This window comes from Anas platyrhynchos, chromosome 25 (assembly GCF_047663525.1).
Source record: "Anas platyrhynchos isolate ZD024472 breed Pekin duck chromosome 25, IASCAAS_PekinDuck_T2T, whole genome shotgun sequence".
Classification (NCBI taxonomy): domain Eukaryota; kingdom Metazoa; phylum Chordata; class Aves; order Anseriformes; family Anatidae; genus Anas; species Anas platyrhynchos.
The window spans coordinates 4,050,658-4,069,445 of NC_092611.1; the positions used below are offsets into that span (position 1 = coordinate 4,050,658).

An 18,788-nucleotide genomic window follows, 5' to 3' on the forward strand; every position below is an offset into this window, starting at 1 on the left:
TATATTTACATAAATACATGCACAACACAGTTGTTTAAAAATACACACACAAGCTAAAAAATATGCATGCAGTTACTACAGACAGCTCAATAATGCATGTTTAATGGAGTCTTAAAACCGTGACATCAGCCAAATCCTGTGGAAATAAAATCCTCTCCAGCCTCAAAGGGGTGGCCACACAGCTGAGGACAGCTTCTGGCCCTGAACACAGAAGCAACTGCAAAGAAAGAGACGCTATTGCTTTAACTTCCTATTACTAACATTTCACAATAAACTGAATAAACCTCAGTGGAGCTTCCCCCAGCAGGTTAGTTGGTAGCCAGACAAACATGATGATGTTTTGTATGTAAAAGAAATCTGAAACTCACCTGTATGTTGCCAAAGTCCACATTTTCGTAATGGAAATGCGCACATTCAGCCATCTTCGGAAAATGACCTTTTGTAAAGGATAACCTGAAGCATATCAAAAGCACACCATAAGATGCAAATCACTGACACCATGCTCAGCATCAAGCACTGTTATAAAATGCAGTTACTCATATAAAATAATAAGGAGCTTCTCAACCCAAAGCCGAGGGAACAGAGGGGTTTGGTGATGTGATGCACCGAAACAGTGGAGAAAGGAACTGAGTGAGGAAGGAAAACTAAATTGCAAAGTGGCTTTTATCATTGCATCCTTAAAGAACTGTGTGGCAATTCATCAACACCAAGGCCCACGTCTTTAAGAAACGGTGCAGGGACAAGCCGCTCTACCTTTACAGATGCATTTTTGCAGTGCAAATAAACAGCCTTACACGAGACACATAGGAAAGTAGAACTTTACCTGTGAAAGGCATCACAGCCCATCAGTCCCGGGTTGATGTATCTGAGGGTGCAGAACAAACGCTATTTATCCTTTGCCTTTTTAAAATTCAAAAGTGAGGCATAATTATTCCCAAGTGTCTCCAGCTACAGTGATGGCTGACGGGGAGATCCTCTGGCTCTGCAACATGCTCTCGTTTCTGCTGAAGCTATTATAGACTCCTATAGATATTTCTGGTGGTGAGCCAATGAGATTGTCATTATCTAGCTCTCTCTTCCCACGGGAATACAAGTGGGAAGTGAGATACAGCATCTGGCTGCTCAGCACTAGAACAAAGAGCCATTTCCCTTGCAGCATCAGAGCACTACAGAGGGGTGATCTGAATGCACAGATCAATCAATATTAGGGAGTTCTGGTCCTCAAGTCAGCACTCTTAGCAAAGACAAGTCAAGTAATATCGATTAATTTTGAACCTCTTTACAGGTTAGGGGTTTGAAACCTTAGCTACAAACATAGTAAGCTGGTTTACATTATCCAGGAGAGTGTGAAAGAGAGAGAAAAAGAGCCTAAGCTTACAGAAAAAAAAAATCTGGGAAACCAGAGAAGTAAAAAATACCCCTAAAAAAGAAAAAAAAAAACCCACTCAGTGAAGAGGAACAGGGCAGAATGTAAAAAAAAGGAAAAGAGTAAAACACAAATAAAAATATATATAGGCCACCCTATATATATATATTTAAATGAATTGGTTTCCGGAGAAATTACAAAAGTTTAAAAACACAGTGACTGTGAGGTTCAGAACTTAAACAGGCTTGCTTAGATGGCACAAAATGGGCAAGAGACCTAACAAAACCTCTGATGTCCCCAGTTTTAGACCACTCTAACTATAATTTACTTTGTTTGGATGGATTAACGGTTGGACTAGATGATCTTAGAGGTCTTTCCAACCTAAATGATTCTATAATTTTGGTTGCTCTGATGAAGACATTAACAAAAATGGCTGCTGAATGCCCTAGCTGTATTCCAGTACAACAGCTAAAATCCAGGATATCAAAACTAGAAGCCCAACAAATACAGGAAAATCAAAGAACAGTGCTCTTACTTTTTCACATTCTTCACTTTCATACTTGCTGTGCTGCCACAAGTCCTAAGTGGCAACTCCCCTGGAATGTCAGGGATATCTGCACCTCTTGCCTGCAAAACAAACAAACAAACAAATGAATAAAAAAAACTTAAAAGTTGATTGCGTACTGTGGCCATAGCTCAAACCTCATTTGTGGGAGAAGCTATACTTTTGCCTCTTAAACATGGAAAAAAAGAAAACTGAAATTAGGGTTCTAACTTAGTATATGATTATCTCTTCCTCAACTGTTTTGTAGAGCCTTGCTAATAACTCCAGAGATCCAGCACTTTATTAATTACTTTTTCTGATTTCTAAAGAAGAGATTTTCAGACGTAGGTGTGTAACATGTTCCTAAACTCCATCCTTGGACTCCTCCTTAAGTACCCGATTTTTCCAAACATCTGTGCAGCGTTCAGGCAGGGGAAGAAGCTGGATAGCTCATGAGGCAGAAAATCAAGTTAATAACAGAGCTGCTCATATGTGGGAGGTGAGCTTTCAAAAAAGGTATTTGAAACTACTGGAACAAGTGCATGAACATATTAAAATTCATCAGAATTCATTTACTTTGGTGAGGCCACAACTCCACACTCTCTTTTTTCATTTGTTTTGTCACGCTTTTCCATCCTCTCCCTCCTCCAGCTGCTTCTCCATAAGCCATGAGCCGTGCTGGGCAGGCACTCAGCACCCCAGGTGGAACATGAGCACCACGCGCTCCTCTCGCTGTGCTGCTGCAGGCCCTAAGCTCTAGGGAATAAGGGGTTTTAGACAAGGTTTTCATGAAGGGAACCAGTGATCAAACCAGGAGATCAGCACAGGCTTCACAGTGCAAGAGAAGAAAAATATGGTCCTTGATGTTGGCTCATTTGTGGCACGGATGAGACCAGCTGAACGAGCACAGGACAGATCACAGAAGGATGTTTTTCTGCTTTATTCAATGCAGTGCGAAACATGAATAATGTCCAGAATAATGAATGCTCAAGCAAGAAGAAGAGAGTCACTTCAGAATTCCCTCTCTTGGGGGCCCAGTACAAGTAGGTATTACATGAAACTCATTTCCTAATGACAGGAGTGAACAGACTTCTCTGATCCAGAAGATCAGTGCCAATGCCTCTCACCCTGCCTACCAAAGGATCTGTGAAAGGAGACAATCAGTGGGCAGGCTGTCGGACAGCACAACACAGCCAGCTGCATGCCGCAGTGTCGGCTATGGGCACAACTCGGTCCTCACCCCTCAGACTTCAGAGTCAGACAACCACAGTTCAGGCTGGCTGCCCTCGTACAGGGCGAACAATGGCAGAACCTCTCATTGCCCTCCCTGAAGCTCTCCTTTTAGCTTGACCTGGGTCAAATTTACATGTGCTTCACCACATCACAAAGAGCTGAAGTAAGTCAAAGCCATTCCCATATTCATTAACTAACAACAACAGAGCTAGAGGGAGCGATTCATCTCATTTAACTTCAAACATGTACGAGGAGCACAGCTACAACTGTCTATCTTCCCAAGGCTACCTTTATAGTCACTAGAGATACACAGGCACTTTGGGTCAGGAATAGATTTTTCTTCTTCTCCTAGATTAGGGAAAAGCAACTAGGAGCTGCAGGAGTATCTGCTTCTGCCTTGACAGAGGGAATCCAAGGTGGCCCTGGCTCAGGTGCAGGCATGCGGTGCAGACACCTGCACTCGTCAGCCTGCATCACTGTGCCTGGGCAGGACTTGAGTAGAGCACAAGTTCTCCCTTCTGAGCCAAATTCCTCAGAAAAGGGATGCTGCAGCAGTGCTGGCCATGCTCTCCCCTTCTGACATCTCGGACAAGTTCGAGGTGAGGATGCTCGCTCTTCCACTTGTGCCTGTCACAGCCCTGAAGAGAAGCAATGTTTCAGCTCCGCTGTCCCACAGCTGTACAGAACATGCTCGCCCACACACTGAAGGAAAACAAGGACAATATTTACATCCTTAAATAAACCCTTCCTGGGCTGACTGACTGTTATAAGCACACAATTACTTCAGTGTGTAATAGGACACTTGAGAGTCTCATTGTGAATTTCAGCATTAAGAGGATCACCAATTTAATAAACCTTACAGGTCCTTTACATAAGAAAATAAGTAATTACAATAATAAATGTGCCATTCCTGTAAGCTGCTTTTTGGCAAAGCTGGATGCGCTTGCCTTAATTTTCTAAGGAACAGAATTTTTGTAGGACGAAAAATAATTTTTCCTCTCCATCAGCAGTAGAAGCTGGTGGGATATAAAAATGGTTAAACAAATCTGACAGAAAAACGTGGGCTGCAAGCCAGTTTGCAGCAGTGGGCAGAGACTACCCTGGATCTGACTCAAAGCAGCGTAGGCAAAACTCACACCTCCGGGAGACTTAAATGCCAGCATTTCTTTTAAAAAGTTGTATTCTCCTCTCCTTCCCGATTGAGTTATGTCCAATCCTGCTGGAAGGAGATATCCGCCTCTCCCATTTCCAGCAGCACGCGTCCATTGACATGGACTACAATGAGATGCGGTACACTCATTAACTGCGGGTGCTTTTCCAATTAGATTTGAGCTCTCAGGACTGTCGCAGAACATCATCTCCCAGAACTCACAGCTGAGGAAAACAGGCAGAACGGTGATCTTGTGTAAGCCAAAATCTTTAGTATGAGGTGCGAACACAGGAAAAAACTTGGTGATTAGATAATGAAGAAGGAAATTTAGTGCGATTTTATAAACCATATTGCTCCAAAATGGAACGCAGCTACTTTCCATCTAAACCACAGATATAGAGCTACAGAAAAGCACGCTGTATTCACCACTAGTTTGTACTTGTTTCAATCCAAAACCTGGCAAGCAAAATGTCACCCTAGATTACCTTTCTCTCAAAATACAAACAAAACACTCCAAAATGAGATTTGTTGTCTTTTGTGTTTTGTGTCACAGTCATTTAACTTTTAAAATCATTTTGAAACAGCTGAATTACTAACATCTGAAAATTAGCTAGCTAACATCATCAGTTGCTTCTCACTTCCTTATTTTCCATGCATCACTCTTCTGTGGAAACCTAGTAATTGCAGAGCAAATCTGTTCATGCAAATTATTCAGTCCAATTTTCACAGCTTAATGTCACTGCTGCATCAATCAATCTGCTTTGGTCCAAACTTGGTAAACAAATTAGGACGTGATCCAGAACGCAGCCTGTTGACTTTATCCACACTCCTCTTACACTTGAAGGCTTCTCGGCCCCACCGTGCTCCACCAGCTTCCCCCAAACCCACATATCCTCCTACCGCAGCCTTGCTCAAAGACTGCACCACTTCAGTAACACCTGGGACAACATTTGAGATCTTCAATATTTTGTAAAAGGCACCAACATCAACTGTGAGGCAAGCAGGCATCACTAACGAGTTTAAGCAGTTTCAGGAGGACGTCTGTCTGTCCATCCCACCCTTCTGATGGACGGCCATTCTAGTTTCAGGTCACCCCAGCTGTTTGCTGGGGGATTGCAGGAGGGTCCCCGAAGCACCTGCGGCACTCGGGGCAGTTTCAAGCATCGCTGTTAAACTTCCTGGGAATGCGAGAGCTGTCACAAACCAGGGTGATGAGCTGTAAGCATCCAAGTCTGAAATTATTGGTCTTTTATAGGCATGATTTGGAAAACTTCAACTTTGCGCTCTCTAGCACAAAACTTTAAGTCACAAATAATTTATATCTGACAACTGCACAGCGTAACGTGAAGGGATTTTCTCCTAAAAGTCTGATTGAATTTTTCAGAAAGCATGTCAACCCTATTCCCTCACTTCCATAAACATAACACAATTTGAATACACACAAAAAATTGAAGAAAGCAGTCCATCAAACAAGATGCGACACAGGTTCTACCTTGGTACAAACAGGGAAACACTGAACCTAGGCAAAGCCCATTGCCTCAGACCTGCACTGGGAGGTACAAGAAGAGAAGGAAGGGTGGGATCCCACCAAGCTCCAAGGATCCTGTATAACTGGTAAAATGGTTTTCCACAGCACTATGATTTCCACATTCCCCCTCTCCCCACCTGCCTCTCTCTCATGTCCCCCAATTATCTCAGTCTTCAAAGAATTTTGCTTTTAATTTCACAGAACCACTGAATCCAGCACGGCATGGACAACGCGCTTCAATAACCACACACCTGTATCCTCGATAGCTCTGCTCAGAGCTTTCAGGGGCAGCCCCAGGCCGTGATCCTACAACAGAAGGACATTTGAGAAGACCCCCAAGCAGAGACACACCGGGTGGGCTGTGGCCCTGGGCAACCCAAGGGCAGGGGGTGTGAGCCCTCCTGCAGGGACTGCAGACCCCAAACACCCGGCGCTGCCCTGACGCGCCTCACGCAGCGACCGGTACAACTCGAGGCCTAAGCCAGGCTACAGGATCCAAGTGGGATTTCTGAGGGGGGAAATTTGCTCGTAGACAAGGTTAACACAAAGTAAGGATAAATATTAGGCAGGCAGGAACATTTATGCATCTTCCTATCTCCTAGTCTCTCACCCAAACCAGCTTAAGGAGACCAGATTGTTCTGGATTCCTTCAGCACACGGCCTTGTTGCTAAAAACGGCAGAGCGGATTCAAAACGCAGCCTGGTTTCCATGACAGTCTTTCCTTTACATCATTCCCATTTCCCCTTGATTTTCTTTCTAAACCCAACCCAAACCAACAAGCCATCACCAGAGCTTTCCAAGAAGACAAGCTGTGTAGGAGCTTCACCTCACTGAAGAACAGCAGAAGCAGAGAGGTTCCTTCAGGAAGCCATTGCTCTGTGGGGAGCAGGGGGCGCTCCTCATGCGTGATGGAGGCCGCCGGCATCCCGCTCAGTGCCTGGCGGGCCACTGACCCCCAGGGGCATTGCCGGCTGTTCTCAGCTTCAAACACTGGCTAGCTGCACACAGGCATCGACTCTTCTTCAGAGCTTACTTTGCAGCATTAACACGAAGCTGTCCTACACATATCTCCCGTCACAAGGTTAAAGGATGACAGCTACATGAGCGCTGCCCTGCCCTTACCGATCGCTGTTCAAGAGCGAGCCCGAAGCAGGATGGATGAAGAAAGACTGTTTGTCTCGGACTCCGCAGCCACTAACACAGTCCAGGGAGAGAAAGTTTCCTTACTTACAGGATTATCAAATCACACCAATATCCCAAAGAGGAAGGGACCCACCAGGGTCATCCAGTCCAGCTCCGGCCTTCACACAGGACTAGCCAAAAATAACAACAACCTTGGTTCTGCACAGCAAATAAATCAACAAAGCAAAGGCAAAATACTTTCACTATACATAAAATCCCCATGTCCAAGCTGTTAGAAGTAATTCCAAATGAAAGGTCCCAATTCTGCAGCTTTCATCTGCCTGAGCATTATCCCTAAAAGGATTAAAATGTACCTGAGCCCAGGAAGCCTGTAACTGGGTCGCTTTTTTGGATGGAAGAAACGTACAGCAATTGAAGAAGATACAACATTCATCAAAAAATGTCAGAGGTACAGTGGCAGTATGATGAAAATACAAGTATTTGCCAAGCTCTCATATAAAAAATCATCTCTGATGATTCATTTAGTGGATGCAGGTACCGAGCTTTCGAAGTGATTTCATGCAGGACGTTTGTGTCACTGCAAGCAGCTTTAACACACTGCAGCTAAGTCTTCCAGAACTGCATAAGATATTTGGACACATTTAAAGTGAATAAGCACCTGATTTGTGTGCACAGGTCTGACAAGCTCATCTTAAACAAAAATATTTGCCCGTTATACTAAAGCAGTTTTACTGAAGAAGCAAAAAAAAGACAAGACCCTCCAGACACTACGCTTCCCAGATGACCTTAAGAATTAGCATCCGTGCTATTCACAGTCTGATCAACAGAGCGCAGCACCGGCGCATTTAATAACTGCCTGGAGCCTGTACACAGCTGAAAACCAAGGGCAGACCCTGTTCCCATAGCCAAGGGGGCCACATACCCACCTGTGTCCTCGTGCAGCATCACAAACTGGCCCCAGCGTGCTGGGATGGATGGCAGCAACCTGAGTGCCAACAAAAGGGCACAGAAGTGGTTTTCAGAATGAGAAAGTTGACGTTTTTACATTTTCTATATATATATTTTTTTGTTTTTATTTTTTAATTAACATCATCACTTAGCTCCTTACCTAGTGCAAGTTTCTATATTCTGGTTGCAAGGATAAATGAAAAACCCTTTCTGCCGTGCCGGAGGGGAGCTGCAGGACTGGCTTCTGTGCAGGCATAGCTCAAGGCCAGAGCTGCTGGAGTAATTAGAGGTAGCACAGAGATTTTAATTTAGCTCTCAGCTTGGGGACTATCGTGTGTGGAGAAACAGTTACCCTGCCTTTAAAGTCTCCTGGCAAACAAGGAAATGTGATAGAGGAAAGTCAGTGAAGGAATGACAAGTGTTACCAGTAGGGAAACTCTGAATACCGGCTGGGCACATACGGAATCCCACATTTAAGAAAGCTGCATTCAATCAAGAAGATACTTTAATTTTTCTTTTTTTTTTTCCTTTTTTTTTTTTTTTGAGTTTAGGACATTTAATTCCATTTTCCACATTCCCTGTCAATGCTGAATTGTTCTAGCCAGCACTTATTGCATGGCACAGTTAACAGTGAATTATTCTCTTTCACAAGACCACACAGGATGTGTTTTTTCTGCTCCCAACATTTTCCCTCCAAAGGGAAAAAAATAAGAAAAAACTTTTAAGCATTGCCATGAGCTGGCAAATTAAGGGAAACCTCTCATTCCTGAGCTTTAGCATTACAGTGGAGTTAGTCCAGGGCATCCATTTACCATAGTTTAAAGGATCAGCCTGGACTGAACAAAGCACAGATTCTTAACCATTCATCTACTGGTTTTTCACATCAAGTTTGCTAGCTCACAGATACGTGGGTCCAACCCTCCCCAGCTCACATGTAAAGCAGCTAATTTGGTAAATGGAATCCAAGACACTGAGTAAGCGACTTGGCAGCTGCACCAACCTCCTTGGGCAGGACTATTGCCGCTGCGAACAAAACTCACCTCTGCAAAGCAGGCAGATTTTATGTCACACCAGGATTTCCTAAGTGGACCTTAAAAAGATGCATGGACGGGCACAGACTCTGTGGATGAATGATGTGCACCCAAAGGGCAGTTAGTGCCAGCAAAGCAGCCCTACACTGGTGTGTTTTCTTTCATAGCTACTGTTTGTTTCAGAAAATGGCATGCACCAAGCAGAAATGGATGCACCAAGCAAAAATGAATGGTTAGCCACTGAGGACAGAATTAGCATGATAACTACCTGCGAGCTGTAAGTTTGGCCTTGACACTCTATAGCGAGCAGCAGTGAGCCCCTTATTACCATTCACAAAGGTTTCAGCCTGGGGAGCTGCAGTGGTACAGTACAGAGCCCCACATAATGGTATACTGGCTAAGGAATGTACTTTCTTTAAGAACAAAAATCCCACATACAATATGCGTGGGAAAGGCAGCCAGGGTTAGAGTCCTTCTTCTGTACAGCTTACAAAATAAATTTTAGAAGAAAGCCAGAGAAAACAGAACATCCAACGAGCACAATACTTTGATTCCAGTTCCTTGTTGGCTAAAAAAAAACAACCCCCAAATCCCTCACCCTGCTTGGTACACAATTTCTGCAGTCTATTGTTTCACAGGGGGAGGAAGGATCCTAATCATGGCTTAGTTACACAAGGACCAGCGGGGCTTTGGGTTGTTATGCCAGAATGCAATTTCTCATAGCACAAAAAACTACAGAGATTAAGTCAGGCTGAAACTAGCAAATGCCACTCCGGCAAGTCCCCTGACCATATTCAGTCATTGTGCAAATAACAACACTACATTACATTATGCTATAGGTATAAATCGGCTTAGGAACCAAAGAACTTACCCACTGCAGTGGGAGAAAGACTGGGAAGGCAGAAAAAAACAGCAGCCTGACATTTAACCCCAATATATCACCAGGTCCATAGAGTTAACATGACTTTGTGTTTATGCTTGTAAACCAAGCCACAGAATCACAGAATCACAGAATTTCTAGGTTGGAAGAGACCTCAAGATCATCGAGTCCAACCTCGGACCTAACACTAACAGTCCCCACTAAACCATATCCCTAAGCTCTACATCTAAACGTCTTTTAAAGACTTCCAGGGATGGTGACTCCACGACTTCCCTGGGCAGCCTGTTCCAGTGCCTAACAACCCTTTTGGTAAAGAAGTTCTTCCTAAGATCCAACCTAAAACCAACTTGGACTCGGTTTATAAGAAGAGCTGGTTCCAACAGCATAAAACACACGACTGGTATACGACATGTTCATTCTGCAAACCCTTCTAATAACACAGTAACATGAGGAATGGGCCTATTTGTAGCATGCCATTTATCCCCTAAGCCGGCCATCAATTTCTGGGCAGCAGAGCAGAAGTCAGCTCATCAGCCATGCTCAAGTGCCACCAGGGAAGGTGGCCCTGCTGTGGCCGCTTCTCCAGTGGGGTAAGGGTGCCGAGGGACAATGCTTGCACAGACCCCAGGTGACAGTGGGCTCCAACAAGGCCCCGTGTCACCTGGGGAGGTCAGACTGGGACACGGCATCACCTACAAGAGGGCTGCACGTGCTTCTGGTCAGGAAAGCCTGGAAGGTGAACGGCGACGTCCTGCTCACAGCACCAAGTAGATCTTCAGCAGGAGGTGCTGGTGAGAATCCTCACCCCCAAGGATGTCAGACTGCATCCATCAAATTATTAGCTAAAAAGGAGGGATTTCTTCCCTAAGGGTCAATGCTTAAGACAAAAACAAGAGGCAGGTATAGGAACACACGCCCAGAGACAAGAAGCGTGACGAAGCTGGCAGACATCCCTACAGCAGCACACAGCTGGAGCACACCGCTGCCCTTCAGCCTGGGGAACCGACGGCAGCCCCTTCACCACACACAAATACCAGGAAAAAGGTTGTGCCACAAAGCAAGAAGCACCGGTTAACATTTCGGGTTCTGAAACCATGCCAAAGAGCAACTTTGGACGCTTTCACGCTGAAACTACTTGCTGGAGTACAGGCCACAGAGCAAATCAAGAACACGCAGACCCTGAAGCTCCCCTTCTCTTACACTGCCCAGAGGAGAAGGCACACCAGGAGCACTGCCACCAAGGGCAGAGTTTCGTGGTAGCCTGGCTTGAAGAGGCAAAGCCACATTTTTAAACTCCAGCCCCAATCCTTCAGCCCCTGGCTACTCTCTCCCACTTCCTCGCACTGCAGCAGCTATTTTAGTGGTTACAATCTCAAACAGTACGGACTAAAAAGAAAGAGAAAAACTAACCTTCTTGGAGGGGGAGTATTTTTAAACGAGATTATCGCAGTGATCCCCTTCCCAGCACTTCATCCCAGAAACTCGCTCACCACAACTGTCCCGAGGCAGACCCCTGCAGCCTGGCAGGGAGCTGCCTCCAAAGAGAGGCCTTGGGACTCTTTGAGCCCACTGAGCATCATCATCCAGTCCCAAAAGGACACCCTGGAGTTGATAACTTGCTGCTGCTATCCAGAACCACGGTGAATTTCAGTCTGCAGCTACACAAGCCAGCCCTGGCGCCGGCTGCTGGGAGGCTGCGCATCCTCACACAACCCGGTCACAGCCACAAGCTTCTGGATCCCACAACACCAGCTGAGGAAAATTAACTGAATGAGACACACTCACTTCTAGGGAGACAAAATCTTTAAAGCCACACTCGATGGAAAAAACAAGGCCTACAGCAGCTATCACAAACCTTCTTGCAATGACCTCAAAGCAAAGAAAGGAAGGAATGATTTCAAAAATCAGGCTAAGGATTACCAATTTTTAGGGAGTAATTCATCGCCGTATAACGAAGAAGGCTGAATCGTAGGGTTGCCCACAGCCTTTAGCAAGAGCAGCTATGTGCTGACAGGTTTTTCTCAGTCTCATGGAGCTAAGCTGGGGCTGGGGAACGGAGGGGGGCTGCTGAGCGATCTGCTGACAGCAGCTCAAACCTGGTCCATCTTTTTTCACGTTATGGTAACTGAGAGGCAATGAATACTGACTTAAAAAAACCCACAAGTATAAATAAGAAACTCCTTTCCCTTCCTGCATGTTCCATCTCATTTTAGAGCAGAAAAAAAAAGACAGGGAAAAGTGATTGACAGGTAAATAAATTATAAGTTTTATCCCCCTAAATAAGTACATTTCAAACAAATGTGGCATTTCTTACATTGCAACAACAAAATGTGTAAAAAGAGATCATCTTTGGAATTGGGTGGGAGGAAAAGAGGCGGAGGGTCATGACAGCATAACCCAGCCTTCGGAGCTCACCTCATGCTTCCTCCCAGCACTGAAATGGGGATGCACAGGCTGATTGCAGGGCTAATTACATCGGCGTCACCACAGCAACCTGCAGAGCATCACCAGCACGCTGCCACCACCAAGCAAGCCAGCCGAGCCCGATCCAACAGAAAACTGGTGGTAATTATAAAAGATATGGGGATGTGAAACCATCTGAAACTGAAATTCATTTACCTAAAACCCGGGAAATTCAAGCCGGTCATTCACAGACCAAGCAAAGCCGGCCTCCACTGCCACACAGCCGCTATTGATACCAGACATGCCACTGAGCACGGCCGTCTACACGGGGCATGATTAACGGGGGTGCTGGGGCTCCCCGATGCCTTAATAAACCCAGACGCAAGTGCTTAACGTGCATTAATGCATTTTAGCCCTTCCTACACATATGCAATTTGGCAGAGGGCTGCTGGGAGCATTCAAAAAATTAGCTAGTACACCCCAGTGCCACCTTTGTCTTCTTCACTGCCATTATCCTCCACGACTAAGAGGAAGTACAGGTGGCAGTGTGTAAATACACGACCCAAATGTTTCACTTAGCAAGACTCTATTTACTGATGCACATTGGATTAACTTTGAAATAAACAGACGTGCAAAATGCAAAAGCAGGGTGCATTCAAACTGGTGGACACAGTGATCAGTAAATTTTACTCATCCAGCCTTAGCAAATTCTAAAACAGAAATTTAGAAATTATTATTTTTTTCTCCCAGATCAACACTGTACTGCAAAACTGTACACACTGTAAACCAGAGTAAACATAACTGGAAACAATTGCTTCTATAGCATCACCAACAAAAATTAAATGATTGCTAGAAATTAATACTTACTGCCAAAACTACAGTATCCATTCTGGTTTAATTGAACTCATTTAATTGGCAAACTCAAATGGAAGCCAATGTGCCAATTAAGTGATTGTCCCAGTTCTTAAAGATTCCCAGGGAGCCTCACGCTGGGAGCTAGCCTGTGGAAGGGAAACAGCTCTCTAACCAAGACAGAGGGAGGGAAAGGACCATATGCAACAAGGGGATACCTTGCCAAAAGCTTCCTAAGGCAAAAAACATTCGATTCATGCAGCAATAATAAGGGAAACGAGTTATGTGAATTGAAAACGAAATGTAGGCTGTTGGTCTGATGCCAGACCAGAACTGTTTGGACCAAAATATTATTACAGCCCGGTGGCCGCTTGATGTGCTGCATGGAACATTTGTCTCCTGTCGAGGCCTGTGCTGGTGATAGTCCCACACTGTCTGAAACCCCATTTCTGCCCCATCGTTACCCTGGTCCAAAGGGCTGCCTGTGCCCCCGCTGTTACACATGATGAGCACCGCAATCCACATCAAAGTGCTGCAGATTATCGGAGTGCTGGGTATGAAAGGTGCTGCTGCATCAGCACACAGCTAATGTCTGAACCTCAAGGTAACATTTTCCATTACATGTAAGTAATGCAGTAACTCGTAAGACTGAGGGCCAGAAGCCAGATGTTGGAGCATCTAGGTGAGTAAGTATCTAAAGCCCAATCCCAGTGAAATGTCCACGCCATTAAAAAAAAAAAAAAAAAAAAAGCCTACAGGTTGGCAGAGTTCAACAGAGAGCCTACAGGCTGGCAGAGTTCAACAGTGCTCTTCTTTTTTTCAAAAGAAGTACACAGCATTCATCCCACGTGAAAACAGGATCAGACTAAGGCAACTGCCTGCACACCACTGAACAGCTCACAGCCAGACACCCAGCTGTGAAATTCTGGTGCTGGTTCGTATGTATACAGAGCACAAACGGCTGCAAGCCACTGGAATAGAAAATCCCAAATGTCAGCTCTGACATGTCGCAGGGTACTGTATCCATGTATCTCAGTTGCAGAAATGACAGCATTTCAGTAAACCACCTTTTTGGAAATCACCACAGCTGATGGTGCCAAACAAGTGGGTTTACCACACTGCCTTGTTCTTCAGAGTTTTACACAGTTCCTGGAAGTATTCATCTTGGCTTGGTCACGACTGACATCCTCAGAAACATGCCTGATGTCTTCAATTAAAAGTAAAATAAAACAAAACAAAAATGAAGAGAAAAAAAATTAAAACGGAACCCTAGCTACTCCTATTCTGTGCATGTATTCCTGCAGAAGTCACAGACAAGATCTGGGGCAGCACCGGGCTAAGCGCTCTACAAAGAACGAGAAACAAACCCGGCTCTACAAGAGAGTGAAATCTTTCTTTACAATCTACTAATCTCTACACACTTTTATAAATTGTATTTAAAATTAGTTTTCTTGTCACTCCTGTCCCAGATTTAAGAGAGTGATATATTGAGGTCTCATTAAAAAGTCTTTGTTACCCTCACAAACCATGGCATGTTACCTTACCTAGCATCAAACACTGGAACCACTACAGGCCTCAGAATCCATCTGAACAGATGTAAGAGCTGGGATCACTGCAGGGACTTCATAAAGACAGGGTCTAACCCCTGTACCTTTCTAAAACATTTGCAGGAAAATAAGAAAATCCTACCAGCGTAAGGCAAAAAGGATGCTGTGTACCACCTGCCAACTGTCCGTCTTCTTATTCATTAACTCATTTGCCAAATTCAAGGATTCTCAATGGCTTCTTATCAGTAATTTAGAGGTTTCTACGTCAGCCCATTTCTAGGCAACCTGATTATAAATTAGTACCACTGGGGGACACGGAGGTTATCTTCTCAATAACTCCATTATTAACTGTACCTCTAGATCCCAAAAGCGATGGCTTAGAGGTGCACCAAGGCGGAAAGGCTGGCATCCTCAGGGTGAGGAACGCACACCAGCAGCAGTGATCTACTGGTGAGCGAAGCCCTGCAGACATTCACTGCAGGACGTGAGCAGGCAGAGGAGCAATTGATCACCTGGATCCTGCTCGGGGCACTATGGAAAGAGATCTCCCAGGAAATAAACCTACCACAGCTTTAGGGCCTTTGAAAGCTTCCCGAGCTGAAAGAAGTGCACACTCTGCAGAAAAAAACAGCCTTGTTCAGAAGCACATATATAAAAAAGAAATCCCATTTCTAGCTGTGGAGTCAGTACATTCACCTTATCTCTCACAGTTCTGCCTGCCAGCTTAAGGCAGCTTCAGGTGGTATCTTCCCAGGACAGCGCGGTTTTAAAAGGGTGTGTGAGTAATGAGTTTTATATTTAAAATATTTTATATTTATTTTCACTCCTGTAACCCTGCTTCCCCACAAAATTTAGACAAAAGGCAATGGGATCGAGCGTGCGTGCACGGCTGTAAGCACAGAGGGCTGCCGAGGGGCGAGGCTGGAGCAGATTGTGCCGAGCGCTGCAACCTCCAGGATCATAAAGAGATGCTGAGAGGAAGTCAGAAACATAAGGTAAACGCAATATTAAGTAAAAATACCAAAATATGCTAAAGTTAATGACAGGCTGAGGACAGCTGTTTTGTAGGTTTGTGTGAGAAACCTTATTTAAAGGTTTTTTTTCACAACTTCATTTCTCCTAGCATAGAAACAGCACTTTTCAGTGCCCTACAAGGAAAGATGCTCCTTTCCTCGACAGTAGCATAACTAGCTCAGAGAAACATTAGGAAATCCATATGCTGCAATATTACTTGGCTCAAATACGGCTTTTCATCCCTACAACTCACAAGTATCTAACAAAGTCACTGTCATCAACTGCATTTTCCAAACTGAGAAAAGCGGCGTGTGAAGGTTACGTGGCAGGCCAGCAGCGTGGTGGGACTTGGAGGCTGAGACATGAGAAAAACAGAGGGGCTAATATTAATAAAGTCTGAAAGTACAGAACATAACTGGGGGTTGACACAAAATATAGCAGTCCTTGAGGACTGGTCAAGCAGCTGTCTTATTATTTAACTCCTACAAAGCGTCTGCCTAGTGTTGCATCTCAGTCTGGTTCTCAGATTTTATAGCATGAGATTTTGTTACTATGAAGTTTCAAGAACCACCAAAAGTACCCAGACAAACTAAATCTCCAACAGAAAATTACTTGCCTTTCTGCAAAACCCCAAACAAGAAAAACAGATGAAAGTACAGATGATAAACGTAGAAAAAAAACAACAAAGAAGTACAAAGGACTGAAGTTACTCAGGTGCCCAGAATTAACTGACAACGACAGAACTATTAAAAACAGAGTTTCTGTCCTACCTAATATTCATGTTATGGGAGGACGTTCGATCTCTATATATTTAGAAAGACCTTTAGTTTATTTATTGTTAAAAAGTGGCTTTAGAAACAAAGCAGTTATATAAATTAATAATAAGCACTTCCAAGCATATTGCAGATAAAAGGGGGGAGAGGGAGGGCAGGGATGACTTGGGTACGTTCATCTAACCGTGAATGCATAAATCACCTTTTCCCAAAGTACAAAAACATGTACAAAGGCAAAGTTCAGGAGAGAAATGAATGAGCATCACAGGCCTGCCTGTCGTGTCAGACGTTTCTAGGCTCTCCGTCTTGCTGCTGGTCTCAGCATTACTCACCTGGCAGAATATGAAAGTCACTGCACGCGACAAAGCCTGGCACCCAGTTGGGTTTCCAGCTGTCTACAATGGGAAGCAAAGGAGACCAGAGAACAACACAGCAATGTCCAACTTCCCCAGCCTTTACAGCCTGCATTACCCAGAACAAGCAACAAGAAAACCCGAAATGTGCAACTTGAACAACTACCAACCAGAAATTAAGTTTTTTGTGCAGCTCTGAGAAACTCACATAGCATGTGAGCAGCATACTATGGGAAAAGATCAAACCTGAGGCTGTTAAGAACGCACAATGAAGAATGAGAGTAGGGAAAGAAGTTTCAGGATTAACATGGTCAGTAGAAAGGCAAACATAGTATATGCACTGGTTAAACAAAACGCAGGGTGTGACGGTGTTGAACCCCTAGAACGAGAGCATTCTGTCAATATTACCTTCTGACTGGACACAAGGCAGAAGATGAAAATGTAAATTTGATTCATTTAACACAGTGAACATGAGCAAGTGAGGGTTTTTCACCCATCTGAAATGTATTCAGAGGACCACAAAGTAAAAGGAACACCGTAAGAACAAACCCTACATACAAGTACCTTTATTACCTACCCCTATGCCTCATTGTACCAAATCACTGTGCAGCAAATCTTAGAGCTGAATTTTCTTGTTTATCCTCTTCTAAGTCTCTTTTACGCAGGTACCTGGACTGTTAAATTTTTATATTGCTGGCATAGAGCTGTGCAACAGGACATGTTCTAAAAAATGAATCAATGGTTAGCAGAATGAAAGGAACAGCCTCTTGTTCCAGCACAATGTAATGGCCCCAGTCCTTCTGGCTGGGTTTAACAGCTTCTCTTCAGGACAAAGACGTACCCTGCCAGAACATCCTGCAAAAGCAGGGCCATTGCAATATCTTCCCTAACATCTTATGAAATACTACACTGTACACACACACACACACACGCATACATATCCTTTAACAGTCATCTGCTTTCTGTATGGATTCCATTCATTGGGATTCTTTTTTTCTTTTTAACGCAAATATTTAGTTTGACTCTCCTATGCTCAGAATTTGTGCTAACAGCTATTGAAAATGCACAGGGCTCAACTGGAAACATGAAGGAAATGTTCTTCCCTTGTCACTATGAGAACATGGAGTTTTCTAACTTCTTCACTGCTGGCAGCTGGTACTTTTGCTAGATGTTCCATAAAGCCACTCATTTTCTTCCCCTATAATGAAAAAGCCCACCAGAAGGAAAAGTAGAGGGTACATATCTTGTTTCCCACAGTTTTTTGTTTGTTGTTTTCCCCAGAATGCAGATAAATACACGTATACAGAAAGAGAATTTAGTGCAACACTCCCAGGTGATTTGCAACCACATTCTACTATTTTCTCAGCGACAGGTACTTACTGCCTCACAGTTTTATTGTCTTAACCATCAGCCAGTCAATAAAACTACCAAAAAATGTTAATCTGTACCTCTTAACAAAAACTAGCAAAAACCCACAACCAACCAAAAAAACCCAACAACACAAAACATCCAACCAAAGGTGTTTTTTTTTTTGAGAATCTCCCCCTCACCAATAATGCTACAAGAGTAAATTGTGTATAAGTAGGGGGCGAAGGGCAGGCTGGGCTAGCCCTTTGTCATAGCTGCAAGCGAGCATTTTATAACATTAAAAGAAATTCTCATTTGTTTGCCAGACACAAATGCAACTTGCAAGACCGCAATGACCGTTTTCTAATGATTACTGAGCTCTCAATGAACAAAAGTGAGACTAAATTTCCATCTTAATTTAAAAAAAAAATTCCCCCCTAATGCAAATATAGTAGCACAAGTTCTCCAGGACTGCAGTGTTGAAGAGGAACAGGAAAACATTTGGAATGCCACCTCCTACGCGAACAAATCTTCCTGTCAGAAATTTAAGTTACCTAACTGCCAGCAGTCAACAGGGAGTTTGCCAGGGATTGAAATTATGCTCAGCTCCTCAGTTCAGCTCTCCGTGAGCTGAACTCAACGATCCTTGTGGGTGCCTTCCAGCTCAGGGTGTGC

At 44.1% G+C, this 18,788-nt stretch overlaps 1 protein-coding gene across 11 annotated transcripts in view; it reads right to left on the reverse strand.

The window, feature by feature from the left end:
* Positions 1 to 18,788, reverse strand: part of ARHGAP32 (Rho GTPase activating protein 32) — a 264,246-nt gene that overhangs the window by 138,052 nt on the left and 107,406 nt on the right. For 7 of the 11 annotated variants that reach the window (XM_038167597.2, XM_072027724.1, XM_072027729.1 and 4 more), the window contains 3 exons: positions 1,902 to 1,993; positions 824 to 865; positions 369 to 453 (listed from right to left, as the gene is read on the reverse strand). In XM_038167597.2, coding sequence (XP_038023525.2) covers positions 369 to 453; positions 824 to 865; positions 1,902 to 1,993 — 219 coding nt within the window. Of the gene's footprint in view, positions 1 to 368; positions 454 to 823; positions 866 to 1,901; positions 1,994 to 7,891; positions 7,946 to 18,788 lie in introns of those variants that run through there. The other 4 variants (XM_072027728.1, XM_072027731.1, XM_072027732.1 and 1 more) reach the window with 2 other exon arrangements.